Raw genomic sequence first — 27357 nt, 5'->3', positions numbered from 1 at the left:
TTCCAATGATAAACAAAGGCCTCACATAATTGTTGGGGAAACAGTAACCCTGTAATGAAGCTCATTCATTTCACGTGACACACAAGAAGTGATTGGTAAATACACACAGAAACGCCAACTGACCTAGACAGGACTCGAACCAGCGGCCTTCTTACTGTGTGGCAACAGCGCTAACCACTGAGCCACAATGTCGCCCCAAATATCCTTTTAAAAGAATAATGCTTACAACATTAGCAATATTTCATGTTTTCTCATGATGCTGAGAACAATGGGGATTTATGGTTTTATACAGTACCTCTCCATTTGTTATTTATATATGTGAAATGTTCTCAATGTTCTCAAAAAAATCCATAGAAGGACAATCTGGTCATCGACGTATGAAAGACACCTCTTTCCATTAATTGGATCTCAGTGGATAATGTAGAATAAAGAAATTATCGGGAGCTACATGAATAATAAACTGCACTAAGAAGTCTGAAGCTGTAAGACTGCTTTTTGTGGAGGCTTAAGTTAACATCTGTACAGTGAAGATCTTTTATAAGTCAGTAGTCAACAGTGTCCTATGTTTTTGCTGACTTTAAGGCAGATGATGCCAACAGATGGGGGGGGACTTATTCATAAGGCTGTTTCGGTTGTGGGGTTGAATTGGATTCTCTGACTTGAAGTATGAAGGAGGATGTTGTCTAAGTCTTTGGTCATCTGAGACATCACTTCTCGTTCACTTTATAATGCCCTGGGTAAATAAAGGAGTATTTTCAGTTGAAGAATAATTTTTCCTGTAAGAAAGAAATCTATTTTGTTTCTATGGCCATTAAAGTTTACAGTCCCTCTGTAATATAATTTATGGTGTTGTAAGATATACTTTAAATTTATGGGGAGGTTAACAAATGTAAATTTTCTCTGACGCTTAATATATTCCGTGATTTGCTGAAATTTAAAATTAAAGTTTTCAGAAAGTTATACATTTGACACTTAAAAATCAACAAACAATTTTTTCTAAAATCTGTTCTATTGTGGTTTGGCACTTTTTTCAAAACTGAAGTTAAATTGAACAATAAGAAAAAAAAAACAGTTCTGTTTCGCTCGACTAAAGACACAACCATTAAAGATTCAAATTTGTACATGCATAAGTCTATGGGGGGAAAAAATACATAAGACTTGCAAATTCTTAGTTGTTCAGCAAACTACACTTTTTCTTTTTAACAATTGGCCAAAAAAGGAGAAAAAAAAAGTGTAATGTTTAAGACATGTTTGCGTTCATTTGACCAAACAAACAAGATGGTTCGTTGGAACAACCCTAATAAATACTTACTAAAAATCCAATATTTTTAAATATCATTTAAAAAAAAAAAAAAAAAAAAACCCTTTTACTCAAACGCACCTAGTTTAATCAGTAAATCCATAAATTTGAATTTAAGTGATTCACATTTTACATACAATTATATAATTTAAAAATAATCCATAAAATATCAATGTGTTTTTCCCAGTTTTTAAAAGCTTTGTTTTATTTAAAAACACTTTGTTTTAAGCTTAACAGAAGCAGAAAGGCATTAATACTTAATGCACGAGGTTCCCATCCTTAATAATAATATTACAAAATAATTTATGAAAAAAAATACGTAGCAGAGGAGTTGAAGTTCTCTAAATATGAAACTAAAATCCTACAATTATGAATATAAATTTCCTACTTTGGTTTCTTCTCTTAAATTAAAAGCTATAAATAACCTACTAACGTGCATGAATTTTGTACTGTGGGTATTTGCTGCCATCTGGTGGCAGCAGTATGAGCATCAATCGAGTTCACACAATTTTATTAAAACAGATTTTATTTAGAAAGTCTTTTGTACTCCACAAATAAACCATTGATTAAAACAGACTTCTAAAAACTGCCTTCATGGCATTTACACAGGACTTCATAAATAATTAAAGCATTACATTTAAATTAAGTTACTCAACACTTGCCTGCATAGCTGCTCAGCAAAACAATACATTTAAAATATATACACATTTATAAAGTCTAAGAGCGGTTCTTGCTGACCCAGTGATATCGGTCCTGCCTTGGACCAGAGAAGGCATAGGAAGGCCTGTAGCCCTTGAAACTCTTGTGGCCTTGATATGGCCCACCTGAAGAATAAGAATGCTGCTGCTGCTGCTGGTAGCCCTCGGTAGCATACGGCTTCCTTTTAGGGTATGTACCCCAGTTTTGCATGGGAGGTGGCTGCCCAAAATCACTGAACTGTAGACAGAGAACAGTCAAATCAGAGCAATTAAAGAACCCAATATACAACATTTTTAGTGATGCTTCACACAATGTAATAATCCTTAAGAGTCGGCAAACATTTGAGTAGTTCATGTACTATAAACTGACAGAAAATTAAGTTGTTTTCTAGGTCAATGTGGCTAGGAACGATAATGCTAGTGAAGAGGAAAAAGCAGGCGCAATGATTAGGCAACAATGTTACCTGGTTGTGGACCATTTTCAGGCACCAAGTATTATTCAACTAATAATACTAAGTATTATTACTGCTGCACCATTGATACAGTAGTAAAAAGTTACTCAGTAACTCCAAAAAGGAATATAGTTCCTAGCCTTATTAACCCAAAATAAAGCAACTTTTTATTGTTTTGTTGGTCTTAAATGCAATTCTAGTAAAGCTTTAAATAGCAAACTTAATTGAAAAAAATATATAAAATTAAAAGAACATAGTTAAATGTCAATTGTCTAATTCAGTTAGGCTAGTTAAATTGCTCCAACAAGAAGCACAGTTCAATTGAATGGATTCAAAATGGTAAAACCAAACTGTTTAACTTGGGTGTAAAATTAAGCCCATTTCCAAAGAAATTGAGGATCCTTTAATAGACATGCCATGTAAACTTTGTTACCTGGTAGACACTGTTTGGGTTGGAGACCGTTGGGATGCATTTGGGCTCAGGAACAGAAATACTGCTACTGTTGCTACTACTCAAGGTGCTGCTCATGCTAGTGTTTCCACCCTCCTCATCAGAAGAGGTTCCAGAATGATAATCAGATGAAGCCCTTTCTACCGCATTATTTATCCTTCGAGAGAACTCGCCGTCTCTTTTTTGTCCCTCAAACTGAGTAACACAAAATGGGGTTGACTTTTCACCATACCTTGAAGAATAAACAACAATATTAGATTTACTACAATCAAGTCATCAGTGGAGATAAAGCACTTTAGTGAAACAGGCCAGAAAATGTAGCATTACCGGCATGACACCTCTCCCGGATCAACCCAAATGGTCATTTCCTTTGGTAATCCAAGATATTCATATACAATGTCACTCTGACAACAAGCACGCTCAATAACAGGGTCTCTTGTTTGAGCTCTGTTCATCCTTAGACACCTAAACATATAGTGGAAACACTTAAGCATTCTTATTAAGTGCTCAAACCATCCAAAAATAATAAAATAAATTGTATTAAGTTAAAATCAACTTGAAAGAAACTTGCCTAAATGCTTGTCCTTTGGTTGGGTTTTCTGGGTACCAATGACATTTGTAATTTTCAAAGAGTACAGAAGTTAGTTCCACAGCAAACTTCTCTCTCCGAACACGATCCAGTTTACCATGCTTCTTTGCTAGTCTTGCAATAAAAAACACTGTGGCTGCAATTTCTTCCTTCATTTTCAACTATATTTTTGTGGGCCAATAGGACAAACTGTTTTTCTAATGCTTTTTAATATATATTTACATATAAAAAACTATTAAAATGTCTTAAAACTTCAGTTACAATTAAAGCAAACAAACTGGTTATCTTGTACTCCTACTTGACAGCTTAAATAGTGTTCGGTTGATTTACTTTAGCTACGCAAAATCATGTTAGTTTCACAGGAAAGAAAGTCAGTTGTTTTTGACATCTTTTAGCTTTTTAAAGTCTCAGATGTGCTGATCTGTAATTAGATTGAACAGGTGTCTGAAATTGTGGGAGGAACTAATAATGCCCTTCCTAATTAGAAGATGAACCTATGTTAATTAACAAAGATCCTGAACTGAATCAAATTACAGACAAATATTTTATTTGAATGTGTATCAATTGAGCAAACTTTTTAGAGGGATGGTTTAAGTTTTTTTTCCTTTTGCCAAGTCCCCATAGGCAAGTCTAGACCTGTTTTCGCGTGGACTAAATGGTCTCTTTGGCAACCCAGTCCAGAGACCCATTGTCCACTACAAACACACTGTTAAGCATTGCCTACCAACAGTTAATAACATAGCTTGTTTTCAGCGTCGACATAGATATGGGCCTCAGATTTTTTTGTTGTCTCCAAGCTTCGTTATGGTTGACTTTCTTTCAACATAGGAATTGTAGCAGGTAACGGCTGAGCAATTATGTATTTCAATCCTTGGGTGTTTTTTTTTTTTTCTAATAAAAGTTAATTCAGACTCTTAAAATCGAACTAAAGTGGCATTTGAACCTGTTGCAAAATATGAACGCGCATTTAGTAGCCTAAAGTAATTGTTTCCTGGCAACAACTGCGGGATTGTTTATAATTATTATTATTATTATTATTATTATTATTATTATTATTATTATTATTATTATTACTCGAAGTAGCCTGTTATGAACGATGCTGTAATTGAGGTAAAGTTGGTTATTCACACATTTGGACTTTCTCCGTAAATGATAAAATTTCAGAATTCTTTGCTAATTTCTAATTGTAAAATCATATTAGCAGCTAATGAAGTAGTACAGTGTTTACAGTCGAATAAATAGTGGTAATGTTGTTTAAAAATCATTTGGCATGTGATTTCAGCCAGAATTTTAAAATTACCATGGTAGTTAATTTTGGGAGCGTGCCACAAGTTGTCACGGAACGAATGTGCAAATATAAAACCACCTTTACCTCCATCTGTTAGAATAAGTAAGTGAATCATTGGAAATCTTTTTTTCAGAAAGAAAAAGCCCGCAATTGTGAAAGTATAGGCATACAGGATATTTAAAGACCTAAAACATTTCGTTCATTCATTTTTAAAATACGACAGTATTAAAAAAATAATCAAGCGTAGAAATGATTAGTTCAGTGTTTTAGGAGTGCAGGATCAAATTAGGCTATTTAGATTAGTAAAATGTATTACTTAAGGCTACGTAGCCTACATTCCGATGCTTTCTACAATTGTAGGGTGCTCTGCAGCTTATTTTACTGGGAGAAAAAGCGGAGAGCGCCTTGATTCGCGCTCTGTGACTCCCGCCTCAACTGCCGCTGAATTTGAACAATCTCCTCTGGCTATAAATACTGTCAGTGATGTGTGCTGAATCCAAACCTTCTATCTGGCCCGAAGGAACCACAAATGAGTGTCTTCAGGTAAGTTTGACTAGTTTTAATTGTTAGTTTTGACGGAGCTCCATTTCTACAGCAGATTATTTGACAGCTTAACTTGCCTGTAATTTAAATATTGCATATTCAACCCCACCTGGAGATGTTGCAGTAGCGTAACGACAACAGATGAACAAACCTTGAGAGTACAAAAGCCTTCCGTCAGGGGGCTTCTTACTTGAAACATGTTATTTGTGGAATCTGCTTCTCTACATTGGGGTAAAGTTAACTTTACATTTTGCACATTCTGACTCCATCCTAAAAATTATATTTTCAGAAAAGTATTGTTTGATCATTCTAAATAGGGAAATTATATTAGCAGCCACAGTCAATTAAATACTGCTGATACTGTTATGAAGTCATACTTGCATGCTTTTTGACTGAATATTCAAAGTAGCATGTCACAATTTGTCACAATCTTCTAGTCTACTTCTGAAGTGTGATGATAGGATTTTGACTTTGAGTATAAATATGCCTGTAGGTCTATATTGCAAGGACTATCTTATTGTGACATTTGTTTGTATGTCTTATCTTCACAGATGGATAGAAGCGCTGATATATTAACATGTTGGGGTTGGTCTGTAGGCAGTGTTGTTAGCTGATTGTTTCATATAAACTATAATCACTAACCATACTGCCAACACAACAACCTACAAGGAAACACAAAGCTGGTATAACTGTCTGACCGGTGGCAATTTTTTTGTAGGGTTTATACTGTTAAGTTCTAACTTTTGTGATGTAGTTCTGACAGGACTTTCGGGTTCTGCCGGAGACTTTAGGATAATGATAAACTGACCCTATCGGATTGTGCTGTGTGGTCACCAGGCAGTGCAGTTAGTTGATTACAATCCATAAAGTAATCACTAACCTCACTACCAGGTGAAGGCTAGTAACAAAACAACACACACACACTGTTATTTACAGAATTTTTTCCTGTTTCTGTAATGACACATCTGATAATAAAGTGACAAACATACCATATTGTGTGCTAGTTTATTTATGTCTTTCCTACTTTAATGAATCATAGTCAGGTTCATTTAAATATGAATTAATCAAGTCATTAATTTACATTACTTTTTCATTTTTGTCAATTGATAACATATAGAGAGCTATTTCCTCTGAAAAAATGTAGTAATTACATTATTTTAAGTTTGGAACATGCTGCTGTAGGCTGACATTGACTATGCAGTTCCAGTTTGGCATTTTGGATATGTGTATAGTCATCTGATATCCTGGTAACGATATAGATTGATATACATTTGAATCAGTAAATGGTTTATGTATAGGCTATTGACCACATGTGAAGGACTATTTCCTTATTATATTTTAAAGTATACACTCAGTAATTTACTCATTCATATGTGATCATATTAATAGCTTTATTTAAAATTTCAATGCAAATGTTTGATTAAAAATGCAGCAATATAAAATAAATAGTATTAAAATATTAAACACTTTTCAAAAACGGATGATTACAGGTCCAACTTCAATCATTCATTTTCTTGTCGCCTTAGTCCCTTTATTAATCCGGGGTCGCCACAGCGGAATGAACTGCCAACTTATCCAGCAAGTTTTTACGCAGCGGATGCCCTTTCAGCCGCAACCAATCACTGGGAAATACAGGTCCAACTTAAAAATAATAAAATCACAAAATAAACTGCACAATGCACATTTTTCGAAATGCTGCATTTTTGCTTCTGTCTGCACTGTATAAAAGTTGACTCAACTGAATATTTTAGGCATCAAACTTCAGGACATTTTTGAGTTTACTCAACTAAAATCGAGTCAACTGCATTAATTTGGTTGAAAATGGACGTTTGTAGCCTTGATTTTTAATTTGTCAACTTTTTTTATTTACAATGTGCATCCCCTAGTGGTTTGAAAGATTGTGCTCATAAATAATAAAAGTGTATTACCAAAAATAATATGAAATGAACATCACAAAATCAACAATTGAGTATAATATGAAATAATAGACTTTTTATTTTGTCCATTGTCAAGTTGCACAGCCCTAATATATCTACTATATACGTTTGTAACTTTAAAATGTACTGAAAAAATAAAACTAATACTGTGTTAATAGTACAGGTCAAAACTGAAGACCGGCATACACATCAGAAAACAAACAGTTCATAAATATAAGAAGAAAATAAAGCAAACATGTTTGATCATAAATCTAAGATGGACAAAATCAGTTTCTAATTGTTATTTGCACCTATATGCACCTCAATGTTGCCTATTTATGGCATACACATATATGCAGCGTATATATTATCATAATGTGCATACTGGATATAGGTTAAAAATATGCGCATACATCCTCAGATAGATTCTTTACATGATGGTTTGTAACACCAAATGTATAGGCTTAGATACTTATTAACTACATGAAACTTCAAAAAAATCTTTTTGAAAAATTATACATAAGATTAAATAAAGAAAACAAGCTAAATCTTACCTTGCCGACCACATCTTGTAGCGAACGTTATAAAAAAAGCACGAGGGCGAGTTTATTATTCATACCGCTCGCCACCAGGGGGCGAAATAAATGTTTTACTTTTCAAAACGTGTATATTTTGGTTGCACAGCGTAACCAATAGGTAAACAATTAACTTGTTTGTTTTTAGTATCTCCCCCTTCGAAATAAGTATTTTGAATGTATCGTCCTTCTACTTTTCTTTTGGATTTACTTACTTCCGTCTACTAGTGAGGGGTTACCTTGGTAACGGCAATACACATGTAACGGCTACCTATTGCTTGCAAACTATGATTGAAGAACTAGACGAAGAGGTTTTAGACGGTCTTACAGAAGTCGAAAAATTGTATACAGTTTTTCATGGAGCGTCGCAAGAAGATGTGGCGTACGCAAAGCTTTTCTGGAATTCTCTTTCTCTTCAACCACCGATAGAGTCCCGTCTCGTTTCTTCCGACATCAGACAGCGCTTAAAAGTTGCGAAAACCCCGAACAGTAAGTAGCTTTATAGTATGTGTGTAAAGTGGCTGTATAAATGAGCTGTGGAAAACATTAAAACCCTTTAACGTTATGGTAACTGCATCATGACGCTTTTGACATTTAGGTCTAATTTGGTTCTTTGAATATGGATCCAACAAAGCGCACGGTGCAGTATGAAAGTATTAGAAATAAAGGTTAAGACTGGCTAGATATCCTTAACAATCTTGTGTTGTTGTTGTTTTAAAGCCACAAATGCTGCTGCAAATCAAGCGCCATGGTCAAGTAAGTGTAGTTCAGCTATGTTGTTGTATTTTATTAGTGTATTATATTTTGCTACTATTAAATATAATCTGTTTGTTTGGTAGAGAGGAATGAGGAAATCCAACAAGATGCTTACCTGAGGCAAAAGCAGGAGGAGAAGCAGAGATACATGGAGATGGTGAGATCTCAGTGGCTTTGTTCAAGAGTCCACATATGTACTATTTTCATTTAATCGTGGAAAAAAAAATATTTTGTTTTAATTGTTCTTTTGTTTGTTTGTTTTAATATTTGTATTTAGTGGCACATCCGCATGCTTATGTTGCTGAACATGCTGTAAACACAAGCAATACATTTATCAGGGGTCACAAATACCACACTAACAGTAACATTGTTTATTTAAACTTTTATTTTTGCTTGATGCTGCATCTATGCCAGCTCAGTTCAAGCTATACCAAAAAAATACTGATGAGGAAGATATGTAAATAATGTGTTCAATTGCACTTGCACTGGGTAAAACTATAGGTGGTTATAGATTAATTTTTTTTTTAATCTAGATTAACCTCGGAATTAATCTAGATTTAAAATGGCTCATTTGAATTCTGCCGAAGGCATTCAGAATATGTGTGCAACCCAAGTAATAAATCTGTAAGGAAGGGTTTCTCAAGCCAGGTGGTGTATTAGACCAGGGACTCACCTTCTGTTTCCAAAATGCATCACAAACTGCTTGAGAAACTTGTACTATGATAATTGGTGATGAAAATAAATTGTTCAATAAGATGTACTTGTGTTTAGTTACTGTTTATTTAGTTCAACATGAATTTAATCTGTAGGCCTACATAAGCTCCAAACAGCAATTTTATGCAATTAAAAATTTTATGTAATTAAATCTTTAAAAGGATGATCTTTATGGATGATGATGTAATCTCATCCCGTTTCTTCTGTGGATCAGTTATTTTCAAGTGTGTGTGTGTGTGTGTGTGTGTGTGTGTGTGTGTGTGTGTGTGTGTGTGTGTGTGTATGTGTGTGTGCGTGCATTATGCATCACACACCATGATTAAATTTGATTGGATATTATCCAAAAAATAGTTGACGAATATACAAATATCTCATTATATTTTTTTATAGTTGTCGTCATCATCACTTAATTTTTATTTAGTTTTCTTCTAATTTTCGTTGGTAGAAATTTGTTCGTCACGAAAATTATGACACACTGGCTTAAGGTTGTCACTGAATTCATCTTTTTTTCAGTCCTGAGTTGTCTGCCAATTCCTGCTTTTGAAAAACATGCCAAACGCATGATGTTGCCACCGCCATGCTTCAATATATACATTTATTCCTTCATTTTCTTTCTGGCTTAGTCCCTTTATTAATCCGGGGTCGTCACAGCGGAATGAACCGTCAACTCATCCAGCACGTTTTACACAGCGGATGCCCTTCCAGTTGCAAACCATCTCTAGGAATCATCCATACACACTCATTCACATTCATACACTCCGGACAATTTAGCCTACCCAATTTACCTGTACCGCATGTCTTTGGACCCAGAGGAAACCCATGCGAACGCAGGGAGAACAGGCAAACTTCACATAGAAACCCCAACTGACCCAGCCGAGGCTCAAACCAGCGACCTTCTTGCTGTGAGGCGACAGCACTACCTACTGCGCCACTGCATCGCCTTAATATATACAATATTTTGTTATTTAATATTATTTTTATAATCTAATTTGGAATAAGGCTGTAACGTAAAATGTAGAAAAAGTGGAAATTATTTTACGGATACACTGTACTTGAAGGTGCAGTCCAAATTTAAAGTATTGGATAATATATATTTATATATATATATATATATATATATATATATATATATATATATATATTTTTTTTTTTTTTTTTTTTTTTTTTGTCTTGTGTTTTATTTTTTTTCTTTACACAGTCTCTCTGACCAGAGTATGTAAGTGGAGTAGAGCAACAAGAATTTCCACTCCATGCTCAAAACATTTTCAATCCACTCCAGGTTTACCATCTCCCACTCTTAACACATTTGCACCAAACTCTGGCCGAAACTATGCCACTCCTTGAAAGATACCTCTTTTTTTCTCTTAAAATTTTCAGTATTTGGTGTTGAAAGGTAACTACCTCTGAAACTGGACAAAACATTTTAAACCTTGTTTACATCCAGCATTGACCACTTTTGACCATGCAGATCAACAAATGCATTAACCTTAAGTGTAAAAAAGGGGGCCTATAGGAAAGTCAGAGACCCTGGGTTAATAATGTAATTATCATTTCTGTGGAGCAAAAACTAAAATTTTATGAGTAGTTTTAAATGTGTGGTATATCCGAACACATTGAAAATGCACATGCAAAAATAAGCTGTTTGGACTAGATGACTCCAGCTTCTGTCATGATTCTCCTTTTGCTGTGATTTTTATTTCTAGACTGTGCATCGCAGCATAAAGAGCTAATGAGCCACTCTGTGGAGAGCAGTTATAGATCACTGATGAAAGATGATTTGAGATCAGCAGGGTTTCTAAGTGTACATCTGGCAAGCTGGAATCGCAAGTTTTAGAGTGGCATTAGCAAAAAGAGTCTCTGAGGAGCATCACAGATCATTTAAGATTTTTAATGGTGCTGCATCAGTGTCATTTAATACTATTCAAATCAATTCAAAGTTTATTTATAAACCACTATTTTGGGAACATGTCCTATACCACATGTTAATGGACTTGTGGGGGAAACCGGAGCTAAAAAACATTCTGAAATATAATAATGTAAAAAAAATAAAGAAATATAATACATATAAAATAACAGCTTTCGGACCGTGTTAAACGATCTTTGTTGCTAGAAGTTTTACACACTCCTAACCCTCTTGAGCCCAGTTTAGACCTAGTATTAAAGGGATAATTCACCCAAAATTAAAATTCCTTTATTATTTACTCGGTGGTTCAAAATATTTTTGAACTTCTTCTGTAAACCACAAAACAAGATATTCTGATGAATGGTGGCAAAAGCAGCCTTTTCCTTTGTGCTCAAGAGAGAAACTCTCAAACATTTCTTCTTTCGTAAACCTCAAAGTGGTCAAGGCATGAATTAAAACACTAGTGCTGTGTCCTAATTTGCATACTATCTGTCCAAAATAGGAATTCTATTTTCAAAAACTGTCCCAAATAGTAGTATGTGGAAAAGGGTATGTCAAAGGTTCCTGGATGGTTTACTGTTTCTGGTAAAAAATTTTAAGTGTAGAACTGTCCATACTCTAACTGCTAAAATTGCCCACAGTACACTGCGCGTTGGATGTGAATTTGATTAGAAGTCAAAGTGTAAATAAACTAGGATGTGCGAGACCAACCGTCAAGTAGAGAAACTTTGAAAAAAGATGTTTGTATGAGTGTTGATTAATATCTAGCCCACTAGAAAATATTGAAATCGCCTTTTCTGTGTTATATTTCATCTGCAACAACAATTCTGAACTTATATAAAGATGTATTTGGACATTAACATCTAAATGTAATTATCCAAAGACCTGAGGAGATTTCTCTGCATAAAAGACTCGTGAATGGCAGATTAACCTGCTGCTGCTTCTCTAAGAAATTAAATATGACAGAAATGTGGATGATGTGTGGAAGATTGACAGAGTTCATAACTAAGCAACACCATCTCTTAACGAGGTAGTAGTATGTCCGAAAGCTTGCATATTCTTCTGTTACACATTCAAAAGTATATGTTTTTCCTTCACAAAAAAGTAAATACTTTTAGGGCGTAGTAAAAGTATGCTAATTGGGACGCTGTATAGGCGTAAACAGAAATGTCTTGCATGTCTATTTGTCATACCAAAACACTTCACAGACCTTAATACAAGATATAAACAGGTTTGAAACAAATGGAAAAATGATGACAGAATTTTTCTTTTGCATGTCCCTTGCATACCTCCAGGTTTCTCCAGCACTTGTGCACTCTTTAAATACAATGCTTTAATTCTCAAACTAAAACAAACCAATTCTATAACATAGAGACCATGTAAATAAAGCGCACTACCTAGAAAGGACCTAAGCTTTACATTCTAAAGTTTAACTGAAGGTGGAAATAAATGTAAAACATTTTTAGATTCTAACAAAAGCCCACAGATTTCAGTGTAGTTAATGTTTTGTTTTTAACCGAAATGAATTCTGCTGCTTTCCGTATCATTTTTCACCATCTCCTTTCATGCTCATATGTACAGTTGCAATCAGTATTATTAGCCCTCCCTGAATTATTAGCCCCCCTGTTTATTTTTTACCCCAATTTCTCTTTAAGAGAGCGAATATTTGTTTCATCTTCATTTCTAAACATAATAGTTTTAATTTCTAATAACTGATTTATTTTATCTTTGCCATTACGATAGCAAATAATATTTACTATATATGTTTCAAGACATTTCTATGCAGCTTAAAGTGACATTTGAAGGCTTAACTAGGTTAATTAGGTTAACTAGGTTAGGGGAATTAGGCAAGTTATTGTATAAGGATGGTTTGTTTTGTAGAATATCGGGGAAAAAAGAGCTTAAAGGGGCTTATAATTTTGACCTTAACATGGTGTTTAAAAAAAAAAAAACTGCTTTTATTCTAGCCGAAATAAAACAAACGGACTTTCTCCAGAAGAAAAAATATTATCAGACATCCTGTGAAAATTTCCTTGCTCTGTTAAACATAATTTGGCGAAATGTTTAAAAAGAAAAGCAATTTTAAAGAGGGTTTAATAATTCTGATTTCAACTGTAAATTTTGCATTATTTTTTCAAAATATAAAATCAAAACAATATAAAAATTCATGCTTAAACACCCAAGCCATAGACATTTAAGATAAAGAACCTCAAAGTGGTCAAAAAAGGCATGAATTAAAACACTATGTGAAAAGAAATGTCTTACATTTTGATACCAACACTTCTTCACAAACCTTCATACCATTATAAACCGGTCTATAACTTTCATAACAATGCACCCCTTTCTCTGGCACAGTACCTCTGAAGTTATGCTTCTATTACCAGACGATTATTGTGCTGATTGATTGTGCACTTCCAATGCTTTCAAACAGAGGCAACAGACAAGCCGGCAGATTTAATTTAAAGGTTTCCAGCGCTGTCTGCCTCGTGTAAATTCTCACGCAGAGGAGTCAGTTGTAATTTTATCCAGCCGGCAGAATCCTTAAGAGCCTGCTGAGCCATTCTTAAGCCCTACATTTGTGCGATGATGAATCTGTCCGCATAGCTACTTTCTCTCCCAACACTGCACTAACCACATCCACTAATCAGATTAGAAAGAAATCACTGGTCTTGCAGATCAGTTAATCAGCTTATAAGAATAAGAGAGCATTGATTTGTCCTATTCTCGGGGCACTGTTTGGGACAAGAAACTACTCTTTCCTTTTTTATTTTTTTTTTCAATGTGTCTGCCTGTATTTGCCACAAAACCTGATAAGCATACTGATGTTGTATGTAGAGCTAATTTATCATCACAATTTCAGAAAAAATTTGACAGGATATGCATTTTTATTATGTTTACATCCTAAATGTTTTTTATCTTTATGTATGTTTTAACATAAAAAGTCATCCTTGAAAGTTTTTAATATTGAAATATATAATTTTTTTAAATGTACAGTTGAAACTGGAAGTTCTAAAAAAGGAACATAACCATTTTTTTTATTATACTAAAGTTTACTATTTTAGGTCCGTTAGGATTACCTAAAAGATTTACATTTCTAAATGCCAGAATAATGAGGGAATTTTTAAAAAAAAATAATTTTTACTGATTTCTCAACAGTCAAAAGTTTACACACATCTCCTTGGTATTTTTTAGCTTTGCCTTTAAACTGTATAATTTTGCTCACTTGTTTTGGGTATCCTTTCACAAGCTTCCACAATATAGTTTGCAGGAATTTTGGCGTAACCAAAGGTGACCGAAAGGTTTTGGTGTAACGGAGTCAGATTTGTAGGCTGTCTTGCTCGCACAAGCTTTTTCAACTCTGCCCACAAATTTTCTATAGGATTGAAATCAGAGCTTTGTGATGGCCACTCCAAAACATTCACTCTGTTGTCCTTAAAGCACATTTTAACTAATTTGGCAGTATCCTTAGGGTCGGAGTCTGTTTGGAAGACCCATTTGTGGCCAAGTTTTAATTTCCTGGCTGATGTCTTGAGATGTTGCTTCAGTTTTTCTACATAATGTTCTTTCTTTACAATGCCTTCTATGCTTTGAAGTTGACCAGTCCTTCCTGCAGTAAAACAACCCCACAACATGATGCTGCTGCCCCATACTTAACAGTTGGGATGGTGTTCCTAGGCTTGTAAGCTTTGCACTTTGTCCTCCTAATGTAACACTGGTTGTTATGGTTCAATTTTCATTCCATCAGACCACATGACATGTCTCCAAAAATTTGCCTTTATCCCAGTGTAATTTAGCAAATTGAAAAATGGCTTTTTTGTGGATTCTGGCTTGTTGATATTCCCATGTTGTCACACAAGGAAGCGGTGTGTTTGAGGTTTTCCTTAAAGAGCCCATATTATTCACGAAATAGGGTCATATTTACATATTACAAAAAACACCAGCAAAATAAGAAAATATCTTCATCTGTACTGTATTTTCTCACAAAACAAAGAAACTAATAAACCACACTGCATTTTCTCACAACACAAACACATTTTTAAAAAATGCATTGCATTTACTCACAACACAGACAAATTAAAAAAAGAAGTGTATTTTCTCACAACGCAAACACTTTACGTAAACTCTCAGCATTTTCTCACAACACTTTCAAATAGCTCGGAACACAATGGAAATGTTTTAAGTGGGCCTCTTAAATGTGACAGACCTGGCTATTTAGGTTATGGTCATTTAATTATAAAAGACAAGGTGATCAGGATGTTAAAATTAGAAAATCAAAAAATTAAAAAACTAAAATGCTGCACATTTTTGCAAATTGTTTGCATCGTAAGAAAATGCAGCACGTTTTATTAATTAGTTTGTATTGTGTAAAAAATGCAGCACGTTTTTTTATGCGTTTGCGTGGTGAGTATTTGTAGCATGTGTGCTACAAATGAATGCAGATCTTTACTTAAATTACAGCACGATAAGCTCTCTCAGCCACTTTCACTTTAATCGCTTGATCAAATACAAATAAATAAATAAATTGTACTCTCCTATTTACTGAACTCTACATTTACCCAACTATAATGGCTTCTGCTGCTAAGAAACCCACAAATGTGAAAAAGGTTTATTTGGTAACTATTTTTATAGTCATCTTTATAGCTGTGTATTTGTATGGAATTTGATAATATAAAATGGTTTTGTTTCTTTCTTTATTTTTGTAACTATAGAAATATTTGACTTATGTCCATACTTTGTATACAACCAATATGTAATTTACACTAAAATGAATCAATTATTAATGAAAAGTAATGGAAAATGGTTAATGTAATAGGGCACAATTGATTCTATTACTAATTGCTTTAAACTTATTGGTAAACATTTTAAACCACACTGTAAAAAAAATCTGTAATTTATTTCCAGCAGTTAAAAAAAACATAAAAAATCGGCCATTAAATTACAGAAATTTATAGTTAAAAGTAACAGCTATTGAATTACAGAAATTTAACAGAAATTTAAATTTAAGGAAATTTCTGTAATTTAATATCCATTATTTTATGGTAAATTTCTGTAATTTAATGGCCGTTATTTTCCCAGCTGCTGGAGATAATATTTTTACAGTCCACTAACAGTGTTGACAATAACAGAGTTGACATATTCCACCATCTAACTACAAACCAAGTTCCACATGGCATGTCTACAACACAATTTTATGTTTTCATAGTTTTTAAAACATTAATGAGAAATTCACTAAAATATTATTAACATAGTTGACATATGACAATCAAAAAAAATAATAAAACCAATTTTATTGCATTGCACAGATATATATTTTTAACAAGAAAGGTGTGGAGCATCAAGGTCCCATAAAGCGTAAAATATATATAAAATTACTGATAATGTAACTTAAATTAAAATGAAAACAATAAATACAGTATAAATGATTCTTAGTAGTATTTAAATCATACTAAACAAACATTGATTAGTAATTGTTAAATTTTTTTTTTTGCTTTCTTTTATGCATTTTACTATGTCCATTTGCTTCACTTTAGCTCTTTTTCTCTATAAGCTGTCGTTTCATGTGTTCTTCACAATATGGTCAGTCGTCAATTGAATGTGTTCTTCACAATATGGTCAGTCATTCATCTCGTTCATTCATTCATCTGACGTTAGCATGTAGATGGCAGTGGGCAGTACCCTCAATGTAATGCCTGCATTTCGACTGTGAGTAATCAACCTGCATGCACAAGATGGATGGCCCTCTGGAGGACAGGTCCATTTCATGAGATTACTCTTAGCTAATTAACCTCATTCCCAAACCCTCTGAATCAGAGAATTATAAATTGCCAGTGCTAAGCTTATATATGTGAAAACCTCCATAGCAGAATTCAAAAATGCTTCATTTTGATTCAAAAATTCATTGTTCTATACATATATATATATATATATATATATATATATATATATATATATATATATATATATATATATATATTTAATCATAGTGTTTACGTCATCATAAGAAACTGTAATCATACTCCAGTCTGCTCTAATGTGATTTTTGCAGATGAATTGTGCCGTTGTGCCAAAACTCCAGTTGATTTAGTTGCAAGAGTTTTAGCAGATTGTAGGATGACAGATGTTTACATTGGGTGATAATAATCAACAAAGACGTTACATTACATTATTATAACGGATTAAGCTGCCATAAAATGACACTGGCTTGAAAAATGGTTACAGTGAACAAGCATGTAATGGATTTAATGAAATGACATTAAGTGCAGCCAGAAACTACGGGCGCTAAATCAAAATGATGAGGCTTGTTTAGTAATGCAGCTGTCGGCCGGCGTATACTCACATCTGAAGTCTGTTCAGCAGTGCAAGTGTGTGTGTCATGAAGAATCTTATACAGACAGTCATTAAGGTGTCAGTATATTACTTACAGTAACTGGTATGTACCCTGGTAGTATTTACATGCATATTTGTATATAGCAAATATGTTAAATTTAAATATGTGTCTGTTTTGCTTTGATTTGAGATTTCCAAATTTTTAAATGGTAATGTTTCATGAAGTAACAGTAATCAGATCAGGATGTTTACAGTAATTTTGTGAAATATATTGTGTTTTCAATTCCATGTTTCATTTACTGTTTTCAGCATCATTACTCCAGTCTCACACGATCCTTCAGAGGTTATTTAAATATGATTTAATGATCAGAAAATTGTTCTTACATTATTGTTTTTGTATATTGTTTGTGATGAAATTGAACATCAGTATTTTAGAAGAACTTCTTAAGGATCATGTGACGCTGAAGCCTGGTCGCTGACAATTCAGTTTTGCCATAGCAAACATAAATAAATTACAAATATAGTAAAATAGAAAACAGTTCATTTAAATTATAAACTGATAGCAAAGTTTGTTGACCAACTTTCATTTTTGCCGTGAAAGCCTAAAAGTCAAAAATGGTTAAAAATATGCAAATAGCTCATTTGAACATGACTTGGCACACTGTAAACACAAAGCATTTTCCTAGCATGTTTTAGCACATTGCATTATTCATTTAGAGCATTGATAGCTCTAAATAGCTCTTAATTAAGTAGCATGCTTTGAGTATTTCTAGAGTTATTAGCATTCATTAACATCTTGTTAATGTTAACGTTTTCAGTGCTTTGCTTGCATTATCTCACTTTTGAGGTTCATTTCATTGCTGCTTGCAGCTTTGATTCATCTCATTTTTAGGGTTTAGAATGGCATATGCATGCTGCTAGCATGTTTTAGTACATTAATAGAGTTAGGATGTTTGTAGAATGTTTTAGTGTATTGCTATTATGAATTGCAAAAATTGATAGCATTAATTGGCATCTGAAGATATCAATTTGTGGATATACACTCACCGGCCCCTTTATAAGGTACACCTGTCCAACTGCTCGTTAACTCAAATTTCCAATCAGCCATTCACACGGCAGGAACTCAATGCATTTAGGCATGTATACATGGTCAAGACAATTTGCTGCAGTTCAAACCGAGCATCATAATGAGGAAGAAAGGTGAATTACTGTAAGTGACTTTGACCATGGCATGGTGTTTGGTGCCAGACGGGCTGTTCTGAGTATTTTAGAAACTGCTGATCAACTGGGATTTTCACACAAAACCATTTCTAGGCTTTACAGAACATGGTTCGAAAAAAAGAAAATATCTAGTGAGTGGCAGTTTAGTGGGCGCAATTCCCTTGTTGATGCCAGAGGTTAGAGGAGACTGGCCAAACTGGTTCTAGCTGATAGAATGGCAACAGTAACTCAAATAACCACTTGTTAAACGGTGTGCAGAAGAGCATCTCTAAACGCACAACGTCCAACTTTGAGGCGGATGGGCTACAGCAGTAAAAGACCACACCGGGTGCCACTCCTGTCAGCTAAGAACAGGAAACTGAGGCTTTATTTCTGCTGCGACTTTCGGAAGGTAGGGTCAGAAGTTAGCATCAACAACATGAAAACATGGATCCATTCCGCCTTGTATCAACGATTCAGGCTGGTGGTGGTGGTGTAATGGTGTGGGGGATATTTTCTTGGCACATTTTGGGCCGATTAGCACCAACTGAGCATCGTGACAACATCACAGTCTACCTGAGTATTGTTGCTGAACATGTCCATCCCTTTATGACCACAGTGTACCCATCTTCTGATGGCTGCTACCAGAAGGACAACATGCCATGTCATAAAGTGCAAATCAGTTCAGGCTGGTTTCTTGAACATGACAATGAGTTCACTGTATTCAAATGGCCTCCACAGTCACTAGATCTCGATCCAATAGAGCACCTTTGGGATGTGGTAGAACGGAAGATTCGCATCATGGATGTCAGCCAACAAATCTGCAGTAACTGTGTGATGTTATCATGTCAAAATGGACCAAAATCTCTGAGGAATATTTCTAGTACCTTATTTAATCTATGCCACTAAGGATTAAGGCAGAAGGACCAACCTGGTACTAGTAAGGTGTACCTAATAAAGTGGCCGGTGAGTATGTTAAATGTTCTGTGGTATTTATGTATAAGATTACAATGAATGTCTGGATTTTTTATCATCCAATTTATGAAATGCAGCCTCTGTTTAGCTTGAAAAGATATACCACAAAAATTCAGAGCTGTCTCAAGTAGTGAGCCAAGTTGTACAAAAGCTTAAAAGCTCAAGCAAACCTAATAATCTTTAACAATAGAAATGTCTCGTTGTTGAATAAAACAAATAAATATAACCTAGACGAGACTTTTGTGTGACTTCTTTCTCTAGGTTTTTCATGCTGTAAATAATAATACAATCTCTTTCTAATTCATATTTTATTTATGTGTTAGGCAAAAAATCGAGACCAGATTATCGCCCTTCTGAAAAAGCAGAGGGATGAACGAATTAAGGTAAGAATTCTAAAGTACTTGTCCCCATTAGGTTAAAACATGCACTCCTGTCTTTCTATTCAGTTTGGATCAGCCTAAAGCTCATCTCAGGTCTTCTGCTAACACAGCTATTGCATATTTGGATGCTGCAGGACAGGTTCCTCAGACAGCCAAGTGTTTTATTTCTCTCCATTCATTAGAGTGCTCTCTTTCCCTTCCTCAGCACTTTTTCCCCAGAGCCTCAGCATTTCTTAGGGCATCCTCCCCTATAGAGGAGGAGCAGAGGGGAGGGTGGGCTTCCTTTACACTTTGATGTATCTCTGGGGAACAGCCTGATGATTATGGGGTGGTGGTGCTTTATCCAACCCCTGGTTTGTTAATATATATGGAAAGTTATAGCCTAAATTCTAAATATATTAAATTAATATTTTTACTCAACATTCTACAATCATTATCCCTTAATGACAAAAAAAAAAAATAAAAAAAAAATATATATATATATATATATATATATATATATATATATATATATATATATATATATATATATATATATATATATATATATATATATATATATATATATAATTTTTTTTTTTTTTTTAATCTTTGAAAATTGTTTAAAAATTTAATAAAAAGGAAAGAGACATCATGCACCATGTCTTTGCTCAAAAATTTGTTGATGCACGTTTGGCACCAATTACAGCCTCAAATATCTGTGCAAATGATGCTGCAAGCTTGGCACACCTATTTTTGGGCAGTTTCTCCCATTCTTCAGTGCAGTACTTCTCAGGCTTAATCAGCTTGGATGAGGAGCATTGGTGCACTGCTATTTTCATATTAGGTTCAATCGGGTTCACATCTGGGCTCTTTCTGGGCCACTCGAGGACATTCAGATACCACTTTTCCACTAGAATGAACTAGGTGTTAGTTGGGAACTGGTTCATCCGTTGTGTCTTCTAAGAACTGCTTTGCCTTTCCACCATTTCGAGAGCCACCGTAGAGCCAGGTATTAAGTCACTGCATCTACAACATCTTTACGAGTCAAAAAATTCCTACCTGAACCAGATGAGACCTGTAAATGTGCTTAACAATACCAACCCGGACCCATATGTTATTTGAAAATGAGACCTAAACCTATGCAGACCCAAGAAGTGACTTAAATGTACCAGACACACACCTGACTGCATCTGATCAGCTGCTGGCTTAGGGGAAGAGCATTATTCATTCATTCATTCATTTTCCTTCGGCTTAGTGTCTATTTCAGAGGTCGCCACAGCGAAATGAATCGCCAACTATTTCAGCATATGTTTTACACAGCGGATGCCCTTCCAGCTGCAACCTAGCACTGGGAAACACCCATACACACTCATTCTCTCACACACATACATAAACTTTGGACAATATAGCTTACACAATTCACTTATACCTTGTCTTTGGATTGTGGTAGATCCCAGAGCACCCAGAGGAAACCCACGTGAACACTGAGAGAACATGCAAACTCTTCAGAGAAATGCCAACTGGCCCAGTTGGGACTTGAACCAGCGACCTTCTTGCTGTGAGGCAACAGTGCTAACCACTGAGCCATCGTGCCACCCCCACTATTTATTTATTTATTTATTTATATTTGATCATTGTCTATATTGTTTTATTTTGATATTTGATCATTGTCCACATTGATGTTTACATTTTTGTTTCAAAGGCAATGACTCTGCTTCTTGAATCACTGGAGAGTCTGATCAACTCTGGTATTACACAAAGACCCGATATATATTATATAATATCGTTTGCCTCCTTTGCTGTGTACTTAGTTTCATTGTCTTGTTGAAAGATGAACTGACTCTGCATTTCTGCATTCATCGTTCCTTAAGTCTTGACTATTCCACCAGCTTCTGCTGTTGGAAAACATTGCTACTACATGATGCTGCCACAACCATCATTAACTGTAGGAATGGGGTTGGCTAGGTGTTGGAGTTGTATCTGGTTTTCTCCAGACCAGATACCTATTGGTAAACTCAGGTAAAGTTGGTAAATAGATGGGCTGTCATGGAGTTTGGCTATTCTAACATACAAGACTGATTAGAGTGCTGCAGAGATGATTGTTCTTCTAGAACAGGGGTGCCCAAACTTTTTCATTTGAAGGACATCATTGAGAGCCGTGGGCCGAAGATAAATACACCAAACTATTTTACGTGGGTAATTTCCTAATCTATTTCATAATATTTAAGAAACACTTTGAGTCATATTAACTAATGCAGTATCCCTTTTTAAACAATAACTTATGGTAATAAAAGCATAAACAATCACATAACACAGTGGAGTGCAATGCTAAATACACTGGTTAAGCACCAAAACCTGTGCATTGTCCTCTATCTGTGGGATGACCGTTTGTACATTTTTAACTCAATTACAGCATTTACTTTGAAACGTTTAATTTTAGTTTAACATTAAAACAAACAAATCAAAATTTCATTAAATTTGAAATGACAATCTCTAAAGCATCCCTATCAGTCAAGCCTCTTTTTCCAAAATGGGATGGTGGGCCAAATCAAAGGTTACCACTAACTTTGGCCCACAGGCTCTAGCTTGGGCATCTCTTTTCTAGAAGGTTCTCCTCTCTCCACAGAAGAATGCAGGAGTGAATGACTATCAGGTCCTCCCTGACTATGCCCCTTCTCCAATGATTGCTGAGTTTTCCTTGCTGCAGACCAGTCCTATTTTTAATGTCCACTGTTAACTGTGGACTTTAGGGTGGAAACAGGACGCACCTGAGGGCTTTGGGGCCTGGAATTATTTGACTACATGTGATTATTATTATTATTATTATTATTATTATTATCATGATTATTATTACTATTGCTATATTTATTTTTTGAAGATTCAAATATTCAAAACAAACTTGTTTCACTGTCATTATGGGTTAAAGGCATCGGATGATAACCGGTTTCAAGGCTTATCGCGGTTTGGCAAAGTCAAGATTTTAATACCGCTGAAATTTCTGTTATATCGTTCACAAGGTATAAGTAAGCTTTTTTATGTATTTTTTTATGTGTTTAAAGGAATTAGTGTTTACTACTCCAAAATATTATAAATGTTTTCTTAAAATAAAATAAATCATGTTTATGGGGAAAATAAATTGTTGTTTTTTTTGTTTTGTTTTACCCAAACATTTTAAAAGAACATATTTTAGAGCAGTATTTACAATACCGTGATAATGTGAAATCGTAGTATTTTTATCCAAGATTATCATACCGTCATAAACCTATACTGGCCCATGCATAAATGGGTTATTTTTTGTAGAATGAGTCCTGTCCATTTTGTAAAAAGGCTGTAACAAAAGAAATTTGAAAATAAATTTGATTAATTTCCAGATTCAGTGTAGTCCAAAACGCATTGTTGAAACACATGGAAAATTGAGGGAATTTATATGTTTACATTTTTAGCCTAAAGGAGTTTGTGGAGGATAAATAGATCAACAATTGGCCATTTACCTGACATTTACCTAACATCTATTTATTAATCCAGTCTTGTATTTCGGTGTTTCAGAATATGGTTTGTTTTTCTTTACTGTAATTGTGATTTGTTTATAATTGGAAGATATACAATAAATAATCATGTTAACAAATGAGAGCTTGCTGTTTTACCATGTCATTTGTTTCCTTTGTCAATAAAGTCATGCAGAATAAATACAGGTTGTCTTTATATTCTCAACAGAAAGAGATGATTGCCTACAAGCACAAACCAAAAAAAGGAAAACTAGAAGAAAAAAGGTATGTATTTTAACAAACTGTTCTCTCAGAGACAAGCAAGTTACCTTAATTTCATTTAGCAGGATATTTCTCTCTGTATATTTCATGACTTAGCGCAATAAACTTTCTATAATTGAAGGTGATGGTATAGTGCAGTGTAATACTGCATTCAATAAAGTAATAGTAATTGTGTGCTTAATAGTAATTTACTGCTGTGGACTGCATGAGGGCTGCAATTTCGCTGATTCTGCTACTGTAAATCACATCCAATTATAAAAAAAGAAAACCACATGGAGTTCAGTAGTATTTAAACAGGTTTTCTGGAAAAGGATAAATGGTTTGTCAGCTTGACAGAGAGAGGAAATACTGACAGTTTCTAACATTTTCATTATTATATGGATTCCCAGCCTACAAAAATTGATTTGCATGCCCGGTGATGAAGGGTTATTGGAAAAGCAACTTAGGCTTATATTGAGGCTCAGATATTGATCTGAAATCTGTCTGATCTTTTCTGCTTTGAACAGACGCCTCAAACCTGCATTGATTACCTGTCCTATTATCCAAAACAATTCCCTTGCTGATGAATGCGTCATTGCAAAATCCCTTACTTAATGTCACATAGAGAGACTTTCATTAGTCTGTGTGGTAGATTGGTTTCTAGCATTAGTAAGTTAAATGTGTAGGCATGACACATTTTACAATGATGCTCAGATGACCTTTGTTGCTGAATGCTTTTAAAAAACTATAATACATATATAAAATACAATTATAAAATACAATCAAAGTACAATGCTGTGTTCAATAAACCAAGTGGGAAAAAATATCATTGCGCCGATTCCAGGTCCAAGTGCTCTATCAGGCTATACACTCACTGGACAGTTTATTAGGCACATCTTACTAGTACCGGGTCGGACTCCTTTTGCCGTCAGAACTGCCTTAATCCTTTGTGATCCAATAAGGTACTTGAAATATTCCTCAGAGATTTTGCATATTGACATGATAGCATAACGCAGTTGCTGCAGATTTGTAAGCTGCACATCCATGATGCAAGTCTCCCGTTCCACCACATCCCAAAGTTGCTCTATTGGATCGAGATCTGGTGACTGTGGTGGCTATTTGAGTACAGTGAACTCATTGTCATGTTTAGGAAACCCAGTCTGAGATGATTCGCACTTTATGACATGGCGCGTTATCCTGCTGGATGTATCCATCAGAACAGGGCTCACCAATATTGGTCCTGGAGGGCCGGTGTCCATGCAGGGTTTAGCTCCAACTTGCCTCAACACACCTGCCTGGATGTTTCAAGTATGCCTAGTAAGCCCTTGATTAGCTTGTTCAGGTGTTTAATTGGGGTTGGAGCTAAAATCTGCAGGACACCAGCCCTCCAGCAACAAGTGTTGACCCCTGCATTACTAGATGGGTACACTGTGGTCATAAAGGGATGGACATGATCAGCAACAATACTCAGGTTGGCTGTGGGGTTGACCATACCTGCCAACACTCCCGTTTTTCCCGGAAGTCTCCCGTATTGTTCAGTCTCCCGGAAAACTCCCGGAGTTCCACCTATCCCTCACAACCCCCCCCCCACAATTGAGTTGCTGCCATGTGATTGGCTGATTAGAAATGTACGTCAACCAGCAGTTGGACGTGTACCTAACAAGTGTGTAGGGAGGCTCAACAAATAGTACTTATAATTGGTCAGATAGTACTGTATTACTTTTGAAAATCATGATTGCTATCCCTAGTTGTGTCAACCTAGAAAATAGCTACTTTTAGTGCTCACTACGAAGTACAGAGGAGTCAAACTTTTAAATAATAAACTTATTGAAACTTGTTGGTCATTTTTGAGGGAGATGCTAACGGTCTATTCAGACTGAAACATAGGCTCATTCTGAAAATGTAGATGAACATATGGCTATATTTCATCTTTAAATTAACACTATGGAGCAGTATGACGCCATTCTTTTATGCGCTTACATCCGTGTGGACAGCTCTTTTGCTTTTACCAGTTTGTCCAGTAGCTCGTCGCATACGTCGGAGGATTTGACATGCAGAGCGGAGTTGACCGTGACAATGGAGTTCCAGAAGGGTTCCAGAAAGCATGTAAGACAAAAACAAAAGCCAAAATATAAAACAAACAAGTAAATAACAGAGTAAGAATATTGTAAAAATCTGAAAAGTGGTAAAAATCAGGCTGCAGTAGGGGCTTTTCTTTTTCTGAACTGCTTTTTTGAACACTTCGGTTCGATCGCGAGAGAAATTTGAGATTTCAAAAAGCGTACACAGCAGCCTCTGGCAGATTCGCAAAAACAAAAACTGGAATAAAAAAGGGTAGCTTCTGGGATGTATTTGGCATTCTCCAGAAATGTATATAGGGGTATGTAATCGAATTCAGAGGTTTATGCTAAACAAAGCTGTGTGCTGCCAGATGTGGAGATCCGCTAAATGGATTTATAAAATGGTAAAACTCAAATGTTTAACATGAGGGGACTTGTAAAATTTGCCTTTTTTTAAATAATTGGTTCATTGTTTCTTTAAAGTGTTTTATGTGTGTTCTGTGTAGATTGGCTCCAAAGACACTTTCATCAGATGTGGATGAAGACCAGAAAGAAGTTCAGAAGCTCCAATAAAACACACTAATAAGATGAAGTCTTTTTCCAGTTGGCAATAAATGATCCACATAAACTCCATCTCAGCAAATACTTTATCTTTCAAAATTCATAGATATGTTCTCCCAACTGTAGCCAACAAAAGAGAAGTGTCTCAAATTAGAAGCTGTGGTTTAACATATTTACAAGCTAAAATACTTTTTTAAAATGCATTTTTTTATTTCATACTTATGTATTTTATATTATCATAACTTAATTAAATAATACAAAAATAACACTAATAACATGAATATTTAAAATCATTTAACACTTCTAATATATTAGAACAGTTTTTTAAGACTATTTGTGGCCCTGGACCACAAAACCATTAATAGGTGTCTTTTTTTCTTTCATTTTAAAAAATATTTAAATGTATGCAGAGCAAAATAAATATGATTTCAATATGTGATAGTTGATAAGTGATATATCTTGACCAATTTGTGTGCTACTCTTTAAATATATGTAATACAAGGGCTTTAAAAATAATATTGAAAAAATCACCTTTAAATTTGTACAAATTAAGTTCTTATTAATACATATTACTAATTAAATTACGTTTTGATATTTAGAGTAAGACATTTAATATTGATATTGCCAAAATATAACCCTGTAACATAAGATTTTGTGATCCAAGGTTACATTTCTGTCCTGTTTAAAAATGTAATGTTTTAGTGAAATATTGGTGTATTTAAGTTAATTTAGCTATTTAATATGAGTTTTTGTTGCCTTTTTAACAAATCTGTTAACTTGATACCGTTTAATTCCTTGTACTTATAAGCTATAATGTGATTTGTTCGTCACATAATAGCTCACGGCTTCTTGGTCATTGTCAGTTGATGATGTATTATGATTATTGTGTGTGAGTGTGTCTGTGTGCGCGCGCGTCTTCGATCAGTCTCGCGCCCGAGTCT

At 34.7% G+C, this 27357-nt stretch overlaps 2 protein-coding genes and 2 non-coding genes across 7 annotated transcripts; 3 read left to right on the top strand and 1 right to left on the bottom strand.

Moving 5' to 3' along the window:
* Positions 1–1808: 1808 nt before the first annotated feature.
* Positions 1809–3891, bottom strand: btg4 (B-cell translocation gene 4). The gene is given in 4 exon segments (NM_198121.2): positions 1809–2236; positions 2884–3133; positions 3229–3366; positions 3473–3891. Coding segments are annotated over 4 exon segments (780 nt in total). The 5' UTR covers positions 3646–3891; the 3' UTR covers positions 1809–2017.
* Positions 3892–5903: 2012 nt separating this feature from the next.
* mir34b (microRNA 34b) lies at positions 5904–5988 on the top strand. The gene is given in 1 exon segment (NR_030400.1): positions 5904–5988. It is a non-coding gene; the product is annotated as a microRNA 34b (primary transcript).
* A 153-nt stretch (positions 5989–6141) lies between these two features.
* On the top strand, positions 6142–6225 carry mir34c (microRNA 34c). Its single transcript, NR_030511.1, has one exon. It is a non-coding gene; the product is annotated as a microRNA 34c (primary transcript).
* A 1140-nt stretch (positions 6226–7365) lies between these two features.
* hoatz (HOATZ cilia and flagella associated protein) lies at positions 7366–27296 on the top strand. Of its 4 annotated transcripts, none has more exon segments than NM_001100021.2 (6): positions 7366–8301; positions 8533–8568; positions 8652–8725; positions 20011–20070; positions 23764–23819; positions 26362–27296. In NM_001100021.2, coding segments are annotated over 6 exon segments (495 nt in total). In that variant the 5' UTR covers positions 7366–8099; the 3' UTR covers positions 26429–27296.
* The last annotated feature ends 61 nt before the right edge of the window (positions 27297–27357 follow it).

The sequence above is a fragment of the Danio rerio genome, chromosome 5, assembly GCF_049306965.1.
Source record: "Danio rerio strain Tuebingen ecotype United States chromosome 5, GRCz12tu, whole genome shotgun sequence".
NCBI classification, from domain to species: Eukaryota; Metazoa; Chordata; class Actinopteri; order Cypriniformes; family Danionidae; genus Danio; species Danio rerio.
The sequence above is the reverse complement of the archived record's forward strand: the minus strand, read 5'-3'. Positions and strand labels throughout refer to the sequence as shown.

Excerpts from the sequence above, each read along its gene's own strand:
- hoatz (XM_073950762.1), top strand. The coding sequence starts at position 8,100 with ATGATTGAAGAACTAGACGAAGAGGTTTTAGACGGTCTTACAGAAGTC. Across the intron at positions 8,569-8,651 it reads AAATCAAGCGCCATGGTCAA|AGAGGAATGAGGAAATCCAA; the intron begins GTAAGTGTAGTT and ends TTTGTTTGGTAG. Across the intron at positions 21,798-21,920 it reads GGAGAGTCTGATCAACTCTG|TCTTGACTATTCCACCAGCT; the intron begins GTATTACACAAA and ends TCGTTCCTTAAG.